The sequence below is a fragment of the Aulonocara stuartgranti genome, assembly GCF_965226115.1.
Source record: "Aulonocara stuartgranti genome assembly, chromosome: 2".
NCBI lineage: Eukaryota > Metazoa > Chordata > Actinopteri > Cichliformes > Cichlidae > Aulonocara > Aulonocara stuartgranti.
The window spans coordinates 28,414,932-28,434,098 of NC_138940.1; the positions used below are offsets into that span (position 1 = coordinate 28,414,932).

Below are 19,167 nucleotides of genomic sequence, written 5' to 3' on the forward strand. Positions count from 1 at the left end.
TGGTGGATTGGCCAATTGGTCATGATCGACTCTGGGCTGGACCAATTACAGCCAAGGAGGAGGTCGGATGCACCCTCCCCCGTTGCTTGGGTAACGGCTCTGAAAGCAATCTTATTACAGAGAAACTGAAGAAAATAGCATTGAGGTGAGAAGGAACACGATTTGTCGCGCTAGAATGAAAAAAGACACAAAGTTATTCTGTCTTTACACTGTTATCTGCCTCTTCTTCTCTCCCCCTCCCTCTCTCGTTGCTACTTCAACAATGAAACTAAACAATGATCAGCTGATCGGCTTTGTGTGGCAAGTCCCGTCTCTTGTTTGTTTATCACCCACTTTGCGCCAGAAAGAGGAAACCAGCGGATGCCGCGCTAAACAACAGCAGCACATTTAAGCTTGATAAGCTTGTTTTATAATTTCTTTGATGTTACTTTCTTGTAACATTAAAGCTGATGTTTGCTTGAGCAGCTGTAAAAGCTGCTGGTCATGATATAGTTTGGATATCTGGGGAGAGAAGACAATTTATCCAAAACCTCGGTGATATAAAAATGAAACGGGATCTTATTGATTTATTGCAAAAGCAATCTGGAAGTAAACGTTACCACGCCTTATTTCAGTTTTTAAAAGAGGGAAATGTTGGGTTTATCTAGGCACAAACCCTCCTGGAACACAAGCCCAAACTGCACGACAAAACAAAACAAGACAGAGCTCTTTGTCTTTGTGGCTCGCGAGGGAAGTCAGCCCAGGGCTTCACCTGTCCATAGCCAACTTTGACTGATTCCTTTGCTACAGCCCTTTTTATTGTCCGCAAGCAATCATTCATGAATATGCAATTACAAATGCATGTGACATTCTTAAGCAGGCATATCTGAACAACATCAGTGTCTATATCCTGTGTGTGTGTGTGTGTGTGTGTGTGTGTGTGTGTGTGTGTGTGTGTGTGTGTGTGTGTGTGTGTGTTTCTAGCTATACCATACATAGACATACGACCTGCACTCAGACCTAATAAGGATATGATTTTTATCAGCATACAAATGATGATATATTTCTAAGCATAAATTACATGCAGACCAGTTATACTTTCACTTTTCCTTTTGACGTCACTGGCTTGAAAGTCATGCAACGATTCAAAGCGTCTTTTGCCTCTCACCAAAGCAGATAAGTTTATTAGGAGCAGACTCAGCATAACGTTTCTCTCTATAAAAACAGCATCTGTTAGGGTTCATAAAAAGGAAGCTGCGTTGATAAAAACCAGATCGAAAAAAAGCAAAGGTGAGTTGATTTTTAACTTGTAATATTTTTGTAGTGTGTATGTGTGCTGCAGCGATCATTAGTTTTGCTTATAAAGATTACTAACGAAAAAAATGTTCTGGTAATATATAGTACCATACGGAGTATGAGGGCCACATTAAGTAAAGAAATTATTGTTGATCATTTTGAGAATACAGTCGAAATTTTGGTATTAAAGTAAAAATTCTATTTTAACAAAAAAGTCAAATTGTGGGGATTAAATTTGTTGTTGTGAGTTAGAGAAACAAATTGATCAGCCGTTTTATCGTGTCTTGTGAAACAACATGTCCAAGGGTGTAACCACTGATATCTTTACATCTATCCACTGATAGCATTTTCATTTTGTACAAATATGGCTAATTCTTCCAAGTTTATTTTGTTGTTCCTTCTGACCATCTTTTTAGCGTCTTTCACCTCACTGTGTTTATGTGCTAAAAGAGAAATAATTTCCGATGATTTAACTTACTCATCTACGCAGGGCATTTTGTAGAGAGTATAGCCAGCTTGGCAGTTTGTCTTGAAACAACGATTGTTGTCATTTTGACTTTTTTCGCAAAATAATATTTCAATTTTGTGGCGGGAGTTGACGCACCTGAGCGGCATCCGCATTTAGCAAGTTCGGCTGAATGGCTCCCCGGCCTCAGTCGGGCAATGGGTGGCGGGGCATTGTCTGCGGTGCTGCAACAAGGAAGGCGGACGCACTTGAGCGGCATCCGTAATCACGCATCACCGGCTCAAAGTCTGTGCTCTTACTGTTGTGGTTGTTGTTGTTGGAGTGTTTGGCAGAACTGAAAAGCTGCAGCCGTGCAAGTAGCTATAGCAACCATGAGTGTCAATAAAGATTATGCTGAAAGCATGGAAATGTGGTCGGGTCTGCCGTGGCTCTGTTACAAACTTTAATCTCAAAATTTCTACTTTATTATCAAAAAGATCAATAATATTTTTTCTTAATACTCTTTTTCTTAATACTACATAGATTTCTAACATGTGATTAATGCAAAATCTTACAGTTAATGCAGCGTTGTAGGAGACAAATGCCCAATCCATTCTAGGCAGTTTCTGAGTGATGTTACTAGTATCTCAAACTCATCTCTTTCTTCTAAGTCACATGATGTGTTGGAAATCGTGAGATGCAACCGTTATGCTTTCACTTATGCTTTTGACGTCACTGCCTTGAAACTCATGCAAGGATCGAAAGCTTCATTTGCCTCTCAGCAACGCAGAGGAGTTTGTTAGGAGCAGACTTGGCATAAATGATCTCTCTTAACAAAAAAAAAAAAGAAAAGTTAAAATTCTATTTTGAGAAAAAGTCAAAATGTAGAGATTAAAATTGTTGTGAGTTAGAGGAACAAATCAGCCATTTCATCTTGTCTTGTGAAACAACATACATGAGGGTGTAACCATTGATATCTTTGCATCTATTTTGATTTGGTACAAATCTGGCCAACTCTTGCAAGGTTGTTTTTTCTTTCCTTCTGACCAGATGCAACTTTCTTTCTTTCTTTTTAGCATCCTTATATGTATCACTACACTGTGATTATGTGTTAAAAGAGAAATAATTTCTGATGATTTCACTTACTCATCTACGCAGGGCATATGAGGGTAAAGCCGCCGTGACAGTTTTTCTTGATCTAGCTACAATTTTACAAATTGAAAATTTCTGCAATGTGTGTTTGTGTGTTTGAGTTGTAAAGAAGGATTACAAATTAAAAGAAAAACGGAACTTTTGATTTCTAAAGTGAGGGGGTCTGGTGGTGCTATGGATGTTGTCAGGTGTCTGAGTGCTTGGCTTGGGTCCATTTGTTCTCTTACAGGGAGGGGTCATTTTTAAAGTATAGTATAAAGTTTTTCAGAATGATCATCTTTTTACCCTCAACAACATTTAACATTTAGCATGAAGAGGATTGTCATTTATGCTTAGAAACATATAATCAGTAATGCTTAGAAATGTATAATCGATTGCATATTGATAGAATGTCTCATCCTTAGTACTGAAACTGCTCTGCCTCGACATTCTGTTGCAGCACTTTACTGAGACACTTCATGGTGGTTCCTTTAACTTGACACCTGTTTGTATGTTTGCTGTACTGTTACACACCCAGACTTAATAAATTTTCAGTGAAATGAAATCTATTCTGGTTAATGGTTCACTGTGCAGTCATCTGCCTATCAGTTTTCTCACCTTGGTACAGCTGCTGTGTAAAATAAAATATGCCATTTTATTACTAATGTCTTGTTATATCAGTGGCTGGAGCTTGTCACAAACTACTTTTTCTGGTTATTTGTGTGACGTCTGTGTAATGTCGTCTCAGGTTCGGGTTGGGTACAGCCCCTTTTATTCAGCATCTGCATTTATGACAAAGGGCAACAAAGTAGAATGATTAATTCTCGTGGACAACCAGCACGAGCCCTTTACTTGAATCCTCCATTACTCTGAGAATTACCCACAATTCTTTTCTCTTACTGTATATATTTACATTCTGATGAATACATTGGCAGTGTGATTGTATTGTGGTTAAAGTTTATGCCAACAAAGAAAAGAACCTTAACAGAACTAATCTGCATCTCAATGGAAAAATAATTTACATTTCAAAATGATACAAAAAGGCATTTTAAAGGAAATAGAATTGGGTGAACAACTTAAAGCTGTTCTGCAGCAATGGAGGTTGATCAAACCTACAAAGTTGGTGCTACAAATTCCTACAGGGGTCCAAACATTTCTTGATTACTTAACACCACTCCCTCCACAGACAGAAGTGGTTTTAAAAGTCACACTGTGATGAGCATTTTTTTAAAAAGGCATTTAACATTGCAAGAGAGACAGGCCATCACAATTAAGTGTAGGTCTATCCTGCATAGAAATTGTAAAGAAAGTCAAAGTGTCTGTGGGTACAGTTTCCTTCATTCCACAAGGGAAAAATAAATACTTTTGTATTTTCCGTCTCTGATACACAGACCTACAGTGAAGATGAGAAGCTGATGACATGGAGGATCACGATAATGCAGCAGGAGCAGGAGGAAGAGAAGAAATCAAATCATTGAAAAAAGGTCAGCTGAAACCAAAAACGTAAATATTTATGATTTAAATATGGTTAGCACGCCAAGCATTGTGTGTATACTGATCTGGTACATTTGTTTGTTTTTTTGTGTGTGTCTGTTGTTTGTTTTTTCTTTTCTTTTTTAGATGAGCTGACGGTAGATGAAACTACAGCAATGGTAAATACAATTGTGAAATGTATTTGGTTTCTACCAGTTATTATTTATTTTTTAAAGAAAAAATGTGAGCATCTCTGTAAGAGAAGCCTTTCTTAAAACTAAAATGTTTACATTTTTTGATGTTCAGTGTCTATAATTCAATTCAATTTTATTTATATAGCGCCAAATCACAACAAAAGTTGCCTCAAGGCGCTTCATAGATACAGAGAAAAACCCAACAATCATATGACCCCCTATGAGCAAGCACTTTGGTGACAGTGGGAAGGAAAAACTCCCTTTTAACAGGAAGAAACCTCCGGCAGAACCAGGCTCAGGGAGGGGCGGGGCCATCTGCTGCGACCGGTTGGGGTGAGAGAAGGAAGACAGGATAAAGACATGCTGTGGAAGAGAGACAGAGGTTAATAACAGATATGATTCAATGCAGAGAAGTCTATTAACACATAGTGAGTGAGAAAGGGAACTGGAAAGGAAAAACTCAGTGCATCATGGGAATCCCCCAGCAGCCTACGTCTATTGCAGCATAACTAAGGGAGGATTCAGGGTCACCTGGTCCAGCCCTAACTATATGCTTTAGCAAAAAGGAAAGTTTTAAGCCTAATCTTAAAAGTAGAGATAGTGTCTGTCTCCCGAATCCAAACTGGAAGCTGGTTCCACAGAAGAGGGGCCTGAAAACTGAAGGCTCTCCCTCCCATTCTACTTTTAAATACTCTAGGAACAACAAGTAGGCCTGCAGAGCGAGAGCGAAGTGCTCTAAGAGGCTGATATGGTACTACAAGGTCATTAAGATAAGATGGGGCCTGATTATTTAAGACCTTGTATGTGAGGAGCAGGATTTTGAATTCAATTCTGGATTTAACAGGAAGCCATTGAAGGGAAGCCAAAACAGGAGAAATATGCTCTCTCTTTCTAGTCCCTGTCAGTACTCTTGCTGCAGCATTTTGGATTAGCTGAAGACTTTTCAGTGAGTTTTTTGGACATCCTGATAATAATGAATTACAGTAGTCCAGCCTGGAAGTAATAAATGCATGAACTAGTTTTTCAGCGTCACTCTGAGACAGGATATTTCTAACTTTAGAGATGTTGCGCAAATGGAAGAAAGCAGTCTTACATATTTGTTTAATATGTGAGTTGAAGGACATGTCCTGGTCAAAAATGACTCCAAAGTTCCTCACAGCGTTACTGGAGGCCAAGGTAATGCCATCCAGAGTAAGAATCTGGTTAGATACCATATTTCTAAGCTTTTCAGGGCCGAGTACAATAATCTCAGTTTTATCTGAATTAAGAAGCAGAAAGTTAGCGGCCATCCAGGTCTTTATGTCTTTAAGACATTCCTGCAGTTTAACTAATTGGTGTGTGTTATCTGGCTTCATAGATAGATAGAGCTGGGTGTCATCTGCATAGCAGTGAAAATTTATGCTATGTCTTCTAATGATGCTGCCTAGGGGAAGCATGTATAGTGTAAACAGAATTGGTCCTAGCACTGAACCCTGTGGAACTCCATAATTAACCTCAGTGTGTGAAGAGGACTCCCCATTTACATGCACAAATTGGAGTCTATTAGATAGATATGATACAAACCACTGCAGTGCAGTACCTGTAATACCTACAGCATGTTCTAATCGCTCTAATAGGATATTATGGTCGACAGTATCGAACGCTGCACTAAGGTCTAGCAGGACAAGCACAGAGATGAGTTCACTGTCAGAGGCCATAAGAAGATCATTTGTAACCTTCACTAAAGCTGTTTCTGTGCTGTGATGAGCTCTGGAACCTGACTGAAACTCTTCAAATAAGCCATTCCTCTGCAGATGATCAGTTAGCTGTTTGACAACTACTCTTTCAAGGATTTTTGATATGAAAGGAAGGTTGGAGATTGGCCTATAATTAGCTAAGACTGCTGGGTCTAAAGATGGCTTTTTGAGTAAAGGTTTAACTACAGCCAGCTTGAAGGCCTGTGGTACATAGCCGATTATTAGAGATAGGTTGATCATATCAAATCACCCACAATAATTATTTTATGTGAGCTGAGCACTAAATCAGATAAAAAGTCTGAGAAATCAGACAGAAACTCTGTGTAAGGCCCAGGTTAGATACCATATTTCTAAGCTTTTCAGGGCCGAGTACAATAATCTCAGTTTTATCTATTATATATTGTAAATATATTTATTAGTTTCAGATATAGCCATTCTTGTATTTTGCTTGTTTACATTATTGTATTTGCACAACTCTGTTGCTTGTGAAGCTCGCACACAAGAATTTCACTCACATGTGCTGTACCAATGTACCTGCACATGTGATGTGACAATAAAAGTGATTTGATTTGATTTGATTTGAGGTGGACGATAGATGATAACAAGTAAGACTAGTTTCTGAGTTTTACAGCTGGGGTGCACAAGGCTAAGCATCAGGCTTTCAAATGAATTAAAAGTCTGTCTTTCGTTAATTTATAGGCTGGTGTGAAAAATTGCTGCCACACCCTATACAAAAAGCACTTAATTTGTTTGACTTCCTGTTTGATAGAGAATTAATTAAAACTTGACAAAGCTTGAGAAAATATATGCAAAATCCTATAGCACAACTCTATATGTTGATGATTTTTTACTTATTTTTTTAGATGCATGTTTGTTCCTTTGTTTGAGGGTGAGGGTTGGGGGCCAACAATTCTCAGTAAAGATTGCTGAACTGGAGAGCTGTATTTTATATAAAAATCATTTGTTTTCTTAGTCTGGTCCAGTAAATAAATCTGGCGAAACTCAACCTTCAGAGAATATCAATCAAAGTACAGGAGGAGAGTCTGAAAACGCATCTGAACCATCTGACACCATTGAGAGAGGTAATAAGAAAATGGAAAAACTGACTTAACATTTTAGAATGTGTGTGTTTTAAGTTTAACCTGTGTGAAAAATCATTAAATTACTAGAAAACACCAGTTTGCAGACGATGGTGAGAAGCTGAAGGACAGAAATCTGATATCTTTAAGAATTTCTACAGGCATAAACTAAAAACATAGAAATTACTTTAATTTCTTCTTATATCCAATTACTGTCAAGAAAAACAATTATTCAGACTGTGGTTTAAATGATGTCTGTATTGTAACATGCTAATATTGTTCTTTTTCTACAGTGGCTCCTGATGTCACACTTGTACTAATTGGTGATCCAGCTTCCATTGAGATTGGACCAAAGAACATTTTACTTGACCATGACGAGCAAACAAATGTGGAACAGTTTTCACCAAACCTCTATAATCTGTGTGGTCGGCACATCTGTGTCATTAACATGCTCGGTCTACAAACAAAGGAAATCCCTTTAAATCAGGGATTTCGTGCCTTTGTCATTCTATTACCCAACACTCTGCATAGCAGCCAGTACAGCTCAGGAGTGCAGTGGTTAGAGAGAACTTTTGGCAGAGGAGCACTTTCTTATTTAATCACAGTGGTGACTCATGAAACAGGTGAAACATGTGAAAGTGCATTAAAAGAGCTGAAAACTAACACAGATTTCAATGAAAAAAGATACCACACATGTAAAAGAAGTATGATGGATGAAATAGAAGTAGCAGATTTGTTAGAAAAAATAAACGTCATGGTCTCTGAAAATGATCCCCAAAGCTGCAGTGGACTGATGAGTGCTGAAAATAGAGAGGAGGAAGGACACCTGGAGCACAAATCCCATGAAGAAGAAAGGAAAGACTTAAAGACAAATGAAAGAGGTATTTATCTGTCTGTCTTTTAGTGTTTTAGGAATTTTCAAACACTGCTGCAGTTCTTAAAACAAATTCACATGGCCAGCACAAAAATGAACTAAACTGTGAATCCTAATTTTATTATGTATAATGAATTTAGTGACTTATTTCTCAACAGTGAATTTAGAATCAGCTCCTGTGATGTTTTACCATACCAGCTTTATTTATAAAGCACTTTAAAACAATCCAGAGTTTACAGTGCTGTACATATACAAATAGCATAAACAGAAAATAAACTCAGGCATTATTATTGTTGAAGCCATGAAAAATTTAACTGTCCTTGTCGGCAAAATCTGATTCATGTGATGGATCTGTGCTACACTGCTATTTTTTTTTCTTGTCCAAACAATATTAAAAGTAGAGGTATATATTCAAATTTAAATAATGCAATATTGATTCATTAGGTCCTGAATCTATTTTTTAAATATAAATGTATTTTGCCAGAAATGCCAGAATCTCATGAAATGGAATGACATCCCTTATGTAGCAGTTTTACCAGAGAAACTTAGGAAAGTCTTCTCCAAGCACGACATCCCATTGTACTTCAGACCCAGCCACAAACTCACACAAAAACTGGTTAAATCCTTAGTAAAAAAAATCCCAGACACAAGAAACGTTTTGTCACTCCACCAAGTGACTTCTTCAGTCTCATCTGACTGCAGGTTTCTCCAACCTTATAAACAAAACATTTGCAAAATGACTGAAAATAGGACCACTGGCGAACAATGGGCTGCAGGGTCAGTTCCTTGATCATTAATATGCAAATTGTCATGATCATTGATCAATGACCATTGATCAATGGCCATGAGTATCATTCCCAGAGAGTTGGTGAGTGGCTGCAATCATGTCGTTGTAAGATGGTAAAAGATTGTAAGATGGTCAAGGGGCCTTCATCAAATCAAGAAGGCCCAGAGTAAATGTGATTATCCCAGCTGGACATTTGTCAAAGCTGGAAGGGCACCTAAAGAAAGCTCCAGCCGATGCAGGAGAGAAGGACAACTGCTCCCTAAGCAAAAGTCCCTTATGTGCCAGGAGTATCGCAACAGTTGAGACACATTTTTTCTAAACACCACGTCTCTATGGATTTCAAAACTCATAACCCTTGTTCGGTTGCAAATTTTGAAGCCAATATGATAACCTTATCCTATCAACACTGTGGAGGTCCAGCTTTTTGGATCCAATTAAAATCAAATCACTCTTAATCAATGTTCCCTCTAAACTGCCACCTTATTCCATAGTCCAGCCAATGATGCGATTCACATTCGTATATGCAGCTAATCAACGTCGCTGACAGGCTATGACAGTGTCCTTATGTGCCGACACCGGTGCTTCAGCTAGCAAAGCGGCGTGGCTGATGTGGAGTGAATCCACGTTAATGACAACGTGTACAACCATTGGAGATGTGAGCAGGACAGACGGATTAATTGACGGAAGAAGTGTGGACTTTATACCAGTTTTTAAATTGTGTTGATTGGCCACGTAAAACCAGAGTTATGATAAAAAATATATGCAATGTTTGGTTTTCTTCCTGAATACTATTGTTGTTTATATTTGCTGCGGGAAGAAACGGTAAAAACGGCATTTTATAGGAAAACATTCGAAAGAACTCTCCACCTGTGAGCAAAGACAAAACCAAAAAAACTCCATCCTTTCCTATTGGTGCAAAAATGTACCATGTCGACTAATCAAAAAATGATATGGCAACATTTAGTTGTTTAGGAAGAGGGAAGTTTTAGGAGTGACGATGATGTTTTGAGAAGTGCGAGATTTGCGACGTTTAGCGCAAATCTTGTGTAATTAGTGTGTAGTGTAGTCAATAGTTTTGTTGTGTGTGTCAGAACAATGAGGCGACTGCTGAATGTTACAGGTGTTACAGGAGCGATACATCTCCTGTTGTCAGGCCTGCAGGTATCAGGCTGTTGCTCTCCTTTATCTCATAGTGGACAGAAATTATTTTTTGGAGTGGCACAAATAATTTGTGTGGCATCAAATTTGGTGCAGAACAGCTGATTGTTCTGTAAATAGTTTAAAATGGTTTTTTTTTAATGCCTTGGCTGCATTTTTAGGTAAACAGCTGCAAAACCTTTGTTGTTTGCAAAACTCAGTTACTTTTTTGAAGAAGTAACTATATAATTAATTGCCCAACATTGGTCATTATATACTGTATTTTGCAGACAGAGAGTTACAGGACTCTCTCCCAGACCACAGACTCATAATACAAGTTAGAGCTTTATTAAAAATAGAAGAAAGAAAGTTGTGTTTTCACAATTTTAGTTCAATTTATTTTTACTTCCAATAGTGTTAACATACTACACAGGTCATGAACAATTTTTTTTAAAATTTTCATTGTAAGTGAGCTAAAGCAGTTAATTAGAAGTACAAATGCTGTAATGTGATTATTTGAATAAACCATGTAACTTGAATGGATTCGATGCTGGCGTGACCACAGTGCACACGTCTGCTGTTGCTCACAGTGGTCCAAGGGACCGCTCAGGGAGTTTGTGTGTTCGCTCAGACACATGAAAAATTAGAGGGAACATTGCTCTTAATGATTCTCTGGAAAAGAATAGAATTCTTAGAACAGAGTTTATTAAACATTGTCATATGAACAGCAGAACAGTATATTGCAGCAGAAATAACACATAGCAAGGAAAACAAACGAAAAGCGAAGCAACCCTGGGGTGTAAAGCCTTAAAGCAGCGGTCCACAACCCCAGGGCAGTTGTTTGGTACTGTGCCCTGATAGTTGAGGCTCGGGTGTGAAAATGATGGTTTTCAGGGCATTTATCGGTTTTAGCGTTATTTTTTTTAATCGTTTTTATCGTTAACTCGGTTTTCCTGGGTCTTTTCCCTTGTGTTATTAATAAATCTTCTTTTTTGGTACCGGTACTGGTTTTGCTTTCACTTAGATTTCACAAAATCTAATTAGTGCACAGAACTAAAAAAAATCATGTAAACTCGTTGCCTCAAAAAATTGAGTAAAGTTTTACTTAAGATGATTAAGTTAGGGCAACTTACCCCCCATACGGTAAAAAAAAATATTTTAAAATACATTTTGAAATATATTTCAAAATATACAAAAAATGGCCAAAAAATATATGTGCTAAAATACATTTTAAAATATATATATATATATATATATATATATATATATATATATATATATATATGTTATCGGACCCGGAGTTAGCACTATCCCCCCAAAACCCGAAGAGGAGAGTCCTTGCCCCTAGCCCTGCCAGGGTAGCAGAAATGATGACGGATGATGACGGCAGCAGCAGCTGTTCTTCTCTGTGTGAGTAGCTTAATGTTGTTCGTGTGTAGGTTACGTTAAGTAGGCTAACCACGTTATTAAATTAATGCATGTAAGGTGAACTAGCAAACACCGTCGTAGTTACATGCGGCTGTCTTCTTGTTTCTTGGTGATCGTGGCTCAAGAGTTGGGAGTTCGCCTTGTAATTTGAAGGTTGCTGGTTCGAGCCCCGGCTCGGACAGTCTCGGTGGTTGTGTCCTTGGGCAAGACACTTCACCTGTTGGCCAGAAGGGCCGATGGCGTAATATGGCAGCCTCGCTTCTGTCAGTCTGCCCCAGGGCAGCTGTAGCTACAACTGTAGCTTGCCTCCACCAGTGTGTGAATGTGTGTGTGAATGGGTGGATGACTGGGTGTGTAAAGCGCTTTGGGGTCCCTAGGGGGGACTAGTAAAAGCGCTATACAAATACAGGCCATTTACCATTTACCATTCATGGCAGATGCTCCCTTCACCCTGGCCAAAAAGGCTAAAATGACCAAAGAAAAAGTGGAAAACAGTTAAACATGAGAGGGTTTTGGACAAAGTTTGTGTTTTTTCCATTGTTTAAGCACTGCTTCCAGCCAAGAGTGATACCATATATGCTCTCTAGCTGCAGAAAAGACTAACATTGTTATCTTTTTACAAAAAACAGCTGAATATGAGAGGTTTTTGGACCAATTGTGTGTTACATCAGGGTTTCCCTGATGTATAAATCATGGTATCCCTCCTGGCACTGAACAGAAACATGAGAAATTCTTAATTTTGTGTGCATTTGCTTTTTCAGTAGCAAGGACAATCTCTTTGAAGCATTTATGTTTTAATTCCCAGCAACCTTTGGTTAGTGCTTTAATGCAATGTACGTCTACTCTTCTACTGTCACTGACTGCTTAAAGTGTTTTGCGACTCCAAGTTACATGTTAACCGTACATTAATACTGTGAGGGCTAACATAGTGGACAGTGGTTGGATTTAGGTGCAGGACTGGGAGAATCTGTTTAGTGCCTTTATGTACAGTGAAATAGTAGGGAAGATAAGTAAAAATGTCACGGTTAGCTGTGTGGCTGGACCCATGTGCAGGACTCCGAGACAAAACATTAACTTAAAAGGCAGCTTTATTTGCTGGCAAGACAAACTTGGCAATACTAAAACAAAAACTCTAACTAACTAGACTGGAGATGCATGGCATGACCTAACCTGATGATAGAAGATGAGGAATACACACACAACAAATGTTGAGTAGGCAACAACTGGCAGGGAAAAAACACAGGGCTTAAATACATACTGAGGTGATTAGGGAATGTGAAACAGGAGGAGAGCACACCTGGGAGTCATCTGACATGACAAGACAAAGGGGAGGCAAAACTCAACGCATAGTACGCAGACTTTCAAAGTAAAAAAGGAAACATAACAGTCGCAGACTTGACTAGGGGATACAGTTGACGGAGAACAAAGAGACACACTGGTAGAAATGACTGTCCATTAAACAGAAGTAACACAGAACAATATCAAAGAACTAGAACACAAGAAATGTCAAGGAACTAAGGAGCCAGCAGTACTGGAGACAGAAATCAAAACCAAGGGAATCAAAACGCATCATGAAATCGAGGATAACTAATACAAACAGAAAAAAAACTGAGTCCACAGACTCAGGACCGTGACAGAAAATGAGAAACCTTTTTTTTTGTTGTTTTGTACACTAATCACGTAGAAGAAGAAAATAAACTGCTGATAACACCTTTACTTGTCTTGTTGCTGAAATTTCTTGGGAGTGGTTTACTGGGGAGTTGACTGGCATTTTGGGTCCTGGTTACCCCTAATACTGGCTAATTACAGTAATGTCTGGTGTTTGTGTTAGACTGTAATCCTACAGCAGGATAGCTCAATGCCAATACCTCAGAATCTTTTGATGATATTATGCACTGTAGGTGCATAGTATCATATTCAAAGGTTTTGAAAAGTTATTATGAGAAATATATTTCTGAAATTGTTCCGGGTCGTAACAATCTACAAAACACAATGCAACAAGGGGAATAGTGCTCCAGGGAGGAAGGTCATTCACATATCCACAGCAGAGCAAAACGGCGACAAGAAAGGCGGCCTTCTTCCACTCGTCCCCCTCCCTATTCCTCAGCAGGTGATAAGCATTGTTGAGATTCATTTTGCTAAAAATAGGTGGTACCTCTATAAGAGAAGAATGTTTAGACAAACTACATAATCTGCTGGAGGAGGGGGGGAGCACCGGGAAGGTTAAAGGCCCAATCGTATGGTCTGTGAGGGAGGAGAGAGAGCTAGGTCCTCATGGAAAGCCTCAGCTAGATCATGATAGACAGGAGAAACAGAAGAAAGATCAGGTGGATCTGGAGATATGGGAAGGTCAGAGGTGAGAGGTGGGGTTGCTGATCTGAAACGGTGTTGGTGACAATGTGGACTGCAACACCAAATGCGGTATTCCCCCTCCAATTAATGCAGGGATTATGAGATCCTAACCAGGGATGACCTAGGACCAGAGGAGTCAGTGGAGCTTCACAGAGAGAGAGGAGAGGGGAGAGAGAAACAAGGGAGCGTGACAGAGAGAAAACACATCTGCAGCAGACAGGGAGCCAGGGAGGACTGAGGGACTGTGACACTTTCTTCTGTATACATCCTGTAAATGGGCAGTTTAGAAACAGTTTAGCTAACATTCATGTCTTTGCCTGTGGGAGACTGTTCATTTTACAATAAGAAAATCAATGTAAAATTCAGTTTCACTTCCTGTGCTATAAATGTGTTTGAGCATAAATGTGTTTAAAAAGTTCATTTTAAAACTAAAAGTGACAATAATAAGGCACTGTCTTAGAAGTAAACTCATACAAATTCAGCCATTCTCTGTCCTGTGTGAGGCTTCTGTGATGTTTGCTTTGTCCACTTTTAGTTACTGAAACAGTATCAAAGCCTTTAACACTGAAAATGCACAAATGAGTATTGGATGGTTTCCTTTACCCTGCATTGTAAAATAATTATTTTCTTTGCAGAAGAAGATAAGAGGGATGCTTCAAGTGAAACAAAGGTGATTGTGATGTATTTCTTGTAAAAATATTTATCCTTAATTGCACATTAACAGCTTGGATAAGGGAAGTGGGAAACAGTTCTGTTTAAGAATTTGCTTTGTTACAGTTTTGTCCTTTTCATCTTGATTTTACATCAATGATTCTTAGCACACAAACAAATACAAGTATTTGTTTTCTCAGGATGATACAGGCACTGAAGTTAAACAGCCAGAGAATATGGATGGCAGCACAACATCAGGAGGAAAATCTGAAGCCAAGCCCCCAGGGTCATCCCCAAATCAAGAAAAAGGTAAAGTGTTAATGACGCTTCATTTTCCCAGTAAATTATGTACTGACAGAAAAATATCAGAGATTCAATTCTATTTATGGTTTTACACCATGTGATAAAATGAGGAAAAAAAAAGACTAATTACAGTAATGTCTGGTGTTTGTGTTAGACTGTAATCCTACAGCAGGATAGCTCAATGCCAATACCTCAGAATCTTTTGATGATATTATGCACTGTAGGTGCATAGTATCACATTCAAAGGTTTTGAAAAGTTATTATGAGAAATATATTTCTGAAATTGTTCCGGGTCGTAACAATCTACAAAACACAATGCAACAAGGGGAATAGTGCTCCAGGGAGGAAGGTCATTCACATATCCACAGCAGAGCAAAACGGCGACAAGAAAGGCGGCCTTCTTCCACTCGTCCCCCTCCCTATTCCTCAGCAGGTGATAAGCATTGTTGAGATTCATTTTGCTAAAAATAGGTGGTACCTCTATAAGAGAAGAATGTTTAGACAAACTACATAATCTGCTGGAGGAGGGGGGGAGCACCGGGAAGGTTAAAGGCCCAATCGTATGGTCTGTGAGGGAGGAGAGAGAGCTAGGTCCTCATGGAAAGCCTCAGCTAGATCATGATAGACAGGAGAAACAGAAGAAAGATCAGGTGGATCTGGAGATATGGGAAGGTCAGAGGTGAGAGGTGGGGTTGCTGATCTGAAACGGTGTTGGTGACAATGTGGACTCCAACACCAAATGCGGTATTCCCCCTCCAATTAATGCAGGGATTATGAGATCCTAACCAGGGATGACCTAGGACCAGAGGAGTCAGTGGAGCTTCACAGAGAGAGAGGAGAGGGGAGAGAGAAACAAGGGAGCGTGACAGAGAGAAAACACATCTGCAGCAGACAGGGAGCCAGGGAGGACTGAGGGACTGTGACACTTTCTTCTGTATACATCCTGTAAATGGGCAGTTTAGAAACAGTTTAGCTAACATTCATGTCTTTGCCTGTGGGAGACTGTTCATTTTACAATAAGAAAATCAATGTAAAATTCAGTTTCACTTCCTGTGCTATAAATGTGTTTGAGCATAAATGTGTTTAAAAAGTTCATTTTAAAACTAAAAGTGACAATAATAAGGCACTGTCTTAGAAGTAAACTCATACAAATTCAGCCATTCTCTGTCCTGTGTGAGGCTTCTGTGATGTTTGCTTTGTCCACTTTTAGTTACTGAAACAGTATCAAAGCCTTTAACACTGAAAATGCACAAATGAGTATTGGATGGTTTCCTTTACCCTGCATTGTAAAATAATTGTTTTCTTTGCAGAAGAAGATAAGAGGGATGCTTCAAGTGAAACAAAGGTGATTGTGATGTATTTCTTGTAAAAATATTTATCCTTAATTACACATTAACAGCTTGGATAAGGGAAGTGGGAAACAGTTCTGTTTAAGAATTTGCTTTGTTACAGTTTTGTCCTTTTCATCTTGATTTTACATCAATGATTCTTAGCACACAAACAAATACAAGTATTTGTTTTCTCAGGATGATACAGGCACTGAAGTTAAACAGCCAGAGAATATGGATGGCAGCACAACATCAGGAGGAAAATCTGAAGCCAAGCCCCCAGGGTCATCCCCAAATCAAGAAAAAGGTAAAGTGTTAATGACGCTTCATTTTCCCAGTAAATTATATACTGACAGAAAAATATCAGAGATTCAATTCTATTTATGGTTTTACACCATGTGATAAAATGAGGAAAAAAAAAGACTAATTACAGTAATGTCTGGTGTTTGTGTTAGACTGTAATCCTACAGCAGGATAGCTCAATGCCAATACCTCAGAATCTTTTGATGATATTATGCACTGTAGGTGCATAGTATCACATTCAAAGGTTTTGAAAAGTTATTATGAGAAATATATTTCTGAAATTGTTCCGGGTCGTAACAATCTACAAAACACAATGCAACAAGGGGAATAGTGCTCCAGGGAGGAAGGTCATTCACATATCCACAGCAGAGCAAAACGGCGACAAGAAAGGCGGCCTTCTTCCACTCGTCCCCCTCCCTATTCCTCAGCAGGTGATAAGCATTGTTGAGATTCATTTTGCTAAAAATAGGTGGTACCTCTATAAGAGAAGAATGTTTAGACAAACTACATAATCTGCTGGAGGAGGGGGGGAGCACCGGGAAGGTTAAAGGCCCAATCGTATGGTCTGTGAGGGAGGAGAGAGAGCTAGGTCCTCATGGAAAGCCTCAGCTAGATCATGATAGACAGGAGAAACAGAAGAAAGATCAGGTGGATCTGGAGATATGGGAAGGTCAGAGGTGAGAGGTGGGGTTGCTGATCTGAAACGGTGTTGGTGACAATGTGGACTGCAACACCAAATGCGGTATTCCCCCTCCAATTAATGCAGGGATTATGAGATCCTAACCAGGGATGACCTAGGACCAGAGGAGTCAGTGGAGCTTCACAGAGAGAGAGGAGAGGGGAGAGAGAAACAAGGGAGCGTGACAGAGAGAAAACACATCTGCAGCAGACAGGGAGCCAGGGAGGACTGAGGGACTGTGACACTTTCTTCTGTATACATCCTGTAAATGGGCAGTTTAGAAACAGTTTAGCTAACATTCATGTCTTTGCCTGTGGGAGACTGTTCATTTTACAATAAGAAAATCAATGTAAAATTCAGTTTCACTTCCTGTGCTATAAATGTGTTTGAGCATAAATGTGTTTAAAAAGTTCATTTTAAAACTAAAAGTGACAATAATAAGGCACTGTCTTAGAAGTAAACTCATACAAATTCAGCCATTCTCTGTCCTGTGTGAGGCTTCTGTGATGTTTGCTTTGTCCACTTTTAGTTACTGAAACAGTATCAAAGCCTTTAACACTGAAAATGCACAAATGAGTATTGGATGGTTTCCTTTACCCTGCATTGTAAAATAATTATTTTCTTTGCAGAAGAAGATAAGAGGGATGCTTCAAGTGAAACAAAGGTGATTGTGATGTATTTCTTGTAAAAATATTTATCCTTAATTGCACATTAACAGCTTGGATAAGGGAAGTGGGAAACAGTTCTGTTTAAGAATTTGCTTTGTTACAGTTTTGTCCTTTTCATCTTGATTTTACATCAATGATTCTTAGCACACAAACAAATACAAGTATTTGTTTTCTCAGGATGATACAGGCACTGAAGTTAAACAGCCAGAGAATATGGATGGCAGCACAACATCAGGAGGAAAATCTGAAGCCAAGCCCCCAGGGTCATCCCCAAATCAAGAAAAAGGTAAAGTGTTAATGACGCTTCATTTTCCCAGTAAATTATATACTGACAGAAAAATATCAGAGATTCAATTCTATTTATGGTTTTACACCATGTGATAAAATGAGGAAAAAAAAAGACTAATTACAGTAATGTCTGGTGTTTGTGTTAGACTGTAATCCTACAGCAGGATAGCTCAATGCCAATACCTCAGAATCTTTTGATGATATTATGCACTGTAGGTGCATAGTATCACATTCAAAGGTTTTGAAAAGTTATTATGAGAAATATATTTCTGAAATTGTTCCGGGTCGTAACAATCTACAAAACACAATGCAACAAGGGGAATAGTGCTCCAGGGAGGAAGGTCATTCACATATCCACAGCAGAGCAAAACGGCGACAAGAAAGGCGGCCTTCTTCCACTCGTCCCCCTCCCTATTCCTCAGCAGGTGATAAGCATTGTTGAGATTCATTTTGCTAAAAATAGGTGGTACCTCTATAAGAGAAGAATGTTTAGACAAACTACATAATCTGCTGGAGGAGGGGGGGAGCACCGGGAAGGTTAAAGGCCCAATCGTATGGTCTGTGAGGGAGGAGAGAGAGCTAGGTCCTCATGGAAAGCCTCAGCTAGATCATGATAGACAGGAGAAACAGAAGAAAGATCAGGTGGATCTGGAGATATGGGAAGGTCAGAGGTGAGAGGTGGGGTTGCTGATCTGAAACGGTGTTGGTGACAATGTGGACTGCAACACCAAATGCGGTATTCCCCCTCCAATTAATGCAGGGATTATGAGATCCTAACCAGGGATGACCTAGGACCAGAGGAGTCAGTGGAGCTTCACAGAGAGAGAGGAGAGGGGAGAGAGAAACAAGGGAGCGTGACAGAGAGAAAACACATCTGCAGCAGACAGGGAGCCAGGGAGGACTGAGGGACTGTGACACTTTCTTCTGTATACATCCTGTAAATGGGCAGTTTAGAAACAGTTTAGCTAACATTCATGTCTTTGCCTGTGGGAGACTGTTCATTTTACAATAAGAAAATCAATGTAAAATTCAGTTT

The 19,167-nt window shown here is 39.1% G+C and overlaps 1 protein-coding gene across 1 annotated transcript in view; it reads left to right on the forward strand.

Annotated features, from left to right (window-relative positions):
* The first annotated feature begins 1,064 nt into the window (after positions 1 to 1,064).
* Positions 1,065 to 19,167, forward strand: part of LOC309718729 (interferon-induced very large GTPase 1-like) — a 33,982-nt gene continuing 15,879 nt past the window's right edge. The window contains exons 1-11 of the mRNA XM_082554246.1: positions 1,065 to 1,269; positions 4,243 to 4,335; positions 4,472 to 4,503; positions 7,228 to 7,336; positions 7,627 to 8,214; positions 14,547 to 14,581; positions 14,763 to 14,871; positions 16,176 to 16,210; positions 16,392 to 16,500; positions 17,805 to 17,839; positions 18,021 to 18,129. Of these exons, the coding sequence (XP_082410372.1) occupies positions 4,272 to 4,335; positions 4,472 to 4,503; positions 7,228 to 7,336; positions 7,627 to 8,214; positions 14,547 to 14,581; positions 14,763 to 14,871; positions 16,176 to 16,210; positions 16,392 to 16,500; positions 17,805 to 17,839; positions 18,021 to 18,129 (1,225 nt within the window). The 5' untranslated portion in view covers positions 1,065 to 1,269; positions 4,243 to 4,271. The remainder of the gene's footprint in view (positions 1,270 to 4,242; positions 4,336 to 4,471; positions 4,504 to 7,227; positions 7,337 to 7,626; positions 8,215 to 14,546; positions 14,582 to 14,762; positions 14,872 to 16,175; positions 16,211 to 16,391; positions 16,501 to 17,804; positions 17,840 to 18,020; positions 18,130 to 19,167) is intronic.